The sequence below is a fragment of the Ceratotherium simum genome, chromosome 34, assembly GCF_057802395.1.
Source record: "Ceratotherium simum simum isolate JZ-2026a chromosome 34, ASM5780239v1, whole genome shotgun sequence".
Classification (NCBI taxonomy): Eukaryota; Metazoa; Chordata; class Mammalia; order Perissodactyla; family Rhinocerotidae; genus Ceratotherium; species Ceratotherium simum.
The window spans coordinates 18,257,237-18,262,464 of NC_141933.1; the positions used below are offsets into that span (position 1 = coordinate 18,257,237).

Consider the following 5,228-nt stretch of genomic DNA (forward strand, 5'->3'; position numbering starts at 1 on the left):
CAGATTCTCATTTCAGCCTGGGCCAAAAGACAACAAATGCAGATGGATTTCATCTAAAATGAACATACTTGAATAAAATTAAAGAACGGAGTTCTTTTTTTGGTAAATTTACAAAGGCTCATTTTTGCATCAGTTTTTCAGGCTACACTCATTCATTGATTCAATACATACTTTTGAATGGCATTCTGGAGCCGAGCATTATAAATAGCAATGCAAAACGAATGGTAAACAAAACAGCCAAGGGCTGTGTCTTTATGGAAATTTTAGTCTAGGGAAGGGGATTTCTTTTATTCCTATTTATTCATTTACTACTCATAAACTTATAAGTGTTATGATGGAACATTTACAGGGTGATACTAGCACATAGGAAACATACAAACAAACCTAAATTAACCCACTGCCACCCCCTTCTGGCTGAACAAGTTTATTAAACTTAACTGCTTAAAAAAAATATTGGAGCCTTGAGGAGGGTAAGTTGTTGACATGAGGATTGTAGTTTCTGTGCCCATTCTGTCTCACTGGGGCGTACCCAAGAACACGGAATGGAAGTATAAAATGACCCTTTGCAAAACAGCAAAGTGAACCTATTAGGACCCCTCCTTAGCTTTGAGAGAAAATTAGGATAAATAACGACTGCTCCCTACCCTCAATTTAAGCACAATGATAACTAAGAAAAAATATCTAGAAGGTGTATTGGTGATACTGCAGGAATGTATGTCAAAGTACCAGAACTTTAGCTCTCAGAATCATTAAATAAATATTTTTGGATGAAAACACAGTTTCACCCAGAACATACATTAGTATCAATTGCTTTTTTCAGGGCACCTTTCACATCCTTGTTCCTTAAGCTGTAGATCAGTGGGTTTAACATAGGGATGACAACTGTGTAGAAAACAGAGGCCATTTTGTCCGTGTCCATGGAGTAACTCGAGCTGGGACGGAAATACATGAAGAGGAGTGTGCCGTGAAATATAGCCACAGCCATTAAGTGGGAGGCACATGTGGAGAAGGCTTTTTGTCTCCCTTCGGCTGACTTCATCCTAAGGATGGTAGTCATGACGTAGCTATAGGACAGGAGCACAGTGACAGTGCTGGACCCCACAACACAGCCAATGAAAGTGAACATCACTATCTCATTGATGGATGTATCTGAGGTGGACAGCGCTAATAAGGGTGGGAGGTCACAGAAAAAGTGATTGATGATATTAGAATTACAGAATGACAATCGTAATGTGCAACAGGTGTGGATTGCTGAGTCTACCAAGCCGACAATGTAGGCAATGGCCACTAGCTGGGTACAGACTCTCCTGGACATGACCATTGTATAAAGAAGTGGATTGCAAATGGCTACATAACGGTCGTATGCCATGACAGCCAACATGAGACATTCCACATCTCCAAAGGCCCCAAAAGAATACATCTGAATGGTACATAAACTGTACGAAATTCTCTTTTGCTCGGATAAGAAATCAGCCAGCATCTTGGGAGAGACAGTGGAGGAGTAGCAGACATCACAGAATGACAGATTACTCAGGAAATAATACATGGGCGTGTGGAGTCTGGGCTCCATCTTGATCAGCAGGATCATCCCTAGATTGGCAATCACAGTGAGGCCATAAACCAGCAGAAAGAGCACAAAGAGCCCCTGCTGCACCTCCTGTCTGTCAGAAAGTCCCAGGAGCATGAAGTCAGTGAACACAGTGCAGTTCTCAACAGCCATCGCTTGGATCTGGAAATCCCTGGTTGTGAAAGAAGAAAATGGAAGTGGAGGTTGACATCATCTTACTATCTTAATAGTTAAACTGCTCATCCTTTCTCATTTTAGTAACTAGAAAAAGAGATAAACAATGCTAGGTCTGCTTTAGGTAAACTGACTGTCCTGGAAATATATCCAATTTAATATAAATCAATAGAATAATAATGATAGTAATATTGCCTACATTTGTATAGCACTGTAGAGAGTTTGTAGGACAATTTTATCAAAATTAAATCTTGTTATTTCCGTACCAAGCTATGAAGTATTTATCATCATTTTTGCTACTTTTATCTAACATTAAGATTTAATATCCTCAGAGTCCTGCAATAGTTCTTGCAATTAGTAGCTCCATATAGCCCACGTCTTCTGGCAAGTTCGTTGTTCTTTTTTTCAGTGTTGTAGAAATGTTGTTATATGCTGTAATAGAGGAGCATATTTAAGTGAGAGGTGCAGGTAATGAATATATTCGTTATTCCCTTATAATCCAATATCGTAGAATAGGCAGAGCTATGGCAGGTTCCTGGATATAATATGCCTCTACATCTCTCTTAACCCTTCAGGTCTTATGAAGTCTCAATAAACAAGGGATAGAGATAGTCTGTGATCAAGGATCCACTGGATCTTTTCACCAGCAGATCAGATGTGTAAGACACATGATAAAAGTCCTTGTGTGTCGATAGTCCCATGATGTCAGAGAGAGTCATGTCTGAACTGTGCTCGCATAACAACCACTAGAAATTGAAATATTGTTTTATTGTTTTCTTTAATCCCTGTTTCTCTCTGCCTTCCTTTGGTTTAAAAGAGATGGTGGTCCTTGGGAGTCCAATTGAATTCTCTGTTCCACTGCTATGTTTTACCCAAACCAATTATGTTATATATAATATCATCCCTGACCTCCTCTATTCAGTGAGGATGTAAGAAAAGTGCAGTTGAGGGTAGACGAAGAACAGAAAAAGAATATATGAATAATCATCTAGTGATCAATGTGCAGGTCTCTAAATCTTTGCCCTAAATTCACTTAAATATCTGTCCCTGTAGATGCAGCATTAAAAAAGATGCTTTTCTTTAAAACTAAAAATATTTTTAAATATATATAAAAGTACAGGGAAATATTTAAAACAATAAAAAATGCCCAACTATCTTCAGAAACCACAGTTGCATTTTATTATATTCCCTGCTATGTATATATGAATTTAAAATAAGTAGATCCAGAAAAGTAATTAAAATAAAAGTTGTAGAATATTTCATACCCTCCTTTTCTAACATGCTTACAGTCAAAAAAGGAGAAAAGAACTACAGACATATAAAATATAAATCAGAGAAAACACAAAAAATGTTAGTACCTGGCCCGGAACTACTGACTCCTCTGTTGCATGCAGTTCTGTCTGCGGGAGGTTCAGCATTGTCTCCTGACTGACCTGGGTTATATAACCCTCTCTGTGTCTGGTCCCTGGCTGTTGAACACTCGGTCTCTCAGGAATAAGTGACAGATAGAATAATATGGCTTATCATCTGATCTTTTGTATAGTTAGGGTGATTATGAAAGGAATATAGAACATTTGAAAATATTTTTCTTCTGTCCCTCTGTACCTTAATGCCTAATATTGTACTTATTTGCCAATAGTAAAATTACTCCAGTCAATGCTACATTTTATTTGTAGTTCACCAACTCCTTTATAAGCATTTTGATTCTATCAGTTACAAAACAAATACACACCCACTCATGCTCATGCACTTACACAGACACACAGACACAGACACTCTCCATTAAACACAAAATAAAGATTTTTGTAAATAAAATTTATGTTGTAAATAAATTTTTTTACAAAAATAAAGATCTTTGTAAAAACAGCAAAAAACCATCCATATTCACACTGCCTAGGGGTAAATCAATATTTTCCTATATTATTTGATTTTTACTTTTTAAATAAAAATGATACCAGAATAAACATACACATACATATTCTATATATGTATATACATTCTATATATTCTATATCTATATAGAATACATTCTCTGCTAATGGCGACTTGGTTTACGTATGATTCTTCATATCATAAAAATTCTGATATGAGTATAAATCTACCTAAATAATTTATCATAGCCAGATGTTTCTTTAAAATGAATTCTAACAAATGGCCTTTAGGAGCAAAAATATTTGACTTTAAATAAAGACAATTTTGGACTTTTTACCATTCTCAGGCATTTTATATTATTTAATTATCACCACATATTATCATATGTTTTATATGTTATCACATTTGTTCTGAGTTGTCTCTAACAGCCTCGTACTATGAAACAAAAGTTGAAACACAGTGGTGATAGGTAAACTTCTATAGTCCCATAGATGATTCATTGAATCCACAGAAATTGCTCACAATAGCCTCCTGAATACAGTGCGATGAAACAATTTGTCTTAAAAGATAACTCTCTTAAATACTCTCATTGAATGTTAAAGTGTGTTTATGTTAAAGTGACATTTGAAAATTAACGAAATTAATAACTCAGGAACTCTTAGATTTCTGAAAGTACTGAGAGACCATTCAATTCCCACTTCTAAACCAAGGCAGAATCTCAACAGTGATTGAGGGCAAAAGGGTTGTCACATTGGGAGTTAACCTGTTTTATTGTTTTCAGATGAGCATTTGAAAATAATGTTGGAGTGAAGAGAAAGTGATGTGGAGGGCAGCTGCATTGAACAGTTCCAGGAACCAAATAGCAAATAAAGAAATTGGTGCTCTTTTACGTTGTACAACCAGGCATCTTTGGGGATAATCTCTGTATTGTCCATTTATTGAGTAATATTTTATCATGTGTGTGAATCATTGCTCGACTCTTACCAGCACAGGTAGGATGTGTTCTTTAAATGCCTACAATTGATTGATATTCCAAGAAAATGTGTAATAATCGTGTACATTAAGCTGTACAACTTGAATCTTAATGCAGTTAATTTATTACCACAAAATCTGTAAATACAAAATTTGTGTAAAAAAACAACAAAAGTAAGATGTGAAGGCATGCAAGAGGATACACATTTAAATACTTCAAGTAGTTTCGTATTTCTTCTGAAACCTCACCTGGAGTAAGTAGAAACATAAATTTTGCAGTTATTTTTGTTTCCAAATAATGTGTTCGCCTAATTTGTTGTGGGAGTTTCCCCTTGCTTTCTATAAAGCTAGATTACTCTTCAGGCAAAATGCAATGAAATTAGTGTATTTTTAATTTTTGGGAAAGTGATTTTAGTGAGAATTTTTAAAGCCTTTTCATAATGTTATACTGCTATTTGTGTGATGATTACAATGCCAAAATACCAAACGTAATCCTGTGGGAGATATTGTTGATGCAAATCTCAACCCACCTAAGTAATTGCCAATAATTTTCCATCAGGTGAACACAAGAAAATGATATACTTGTGGTACCTAAGAGCTCTACTACCATTCTCTACTTCTCTGTTGCATATTTGAAGGAGGC

At 35.7% G+C, this 5,228-nt stretch overlaps 1 protein-coding gene across 1 annotated transcript; it reads right to left on the reverse strand.

The window, feature by feature from the left end:
* Positions 1 to 781: 781 nt before the first annotated feature.
* LOC101405315 (olfactory receptor 8U9-like) lies at positions 782 to 1,720 on the reverse strand. Its single transcript, XM_004443638.3, has one exon. The coding sequence runs from the start codon at positions 1,718 to 1,720 to the stop codon at positions 782 to 784; it is 939 nt and encodes a 312-aa protein (XP_004443695.1).
* Positions 1,721 to 5,228: the final 3,508 nt, after the last annotated feature.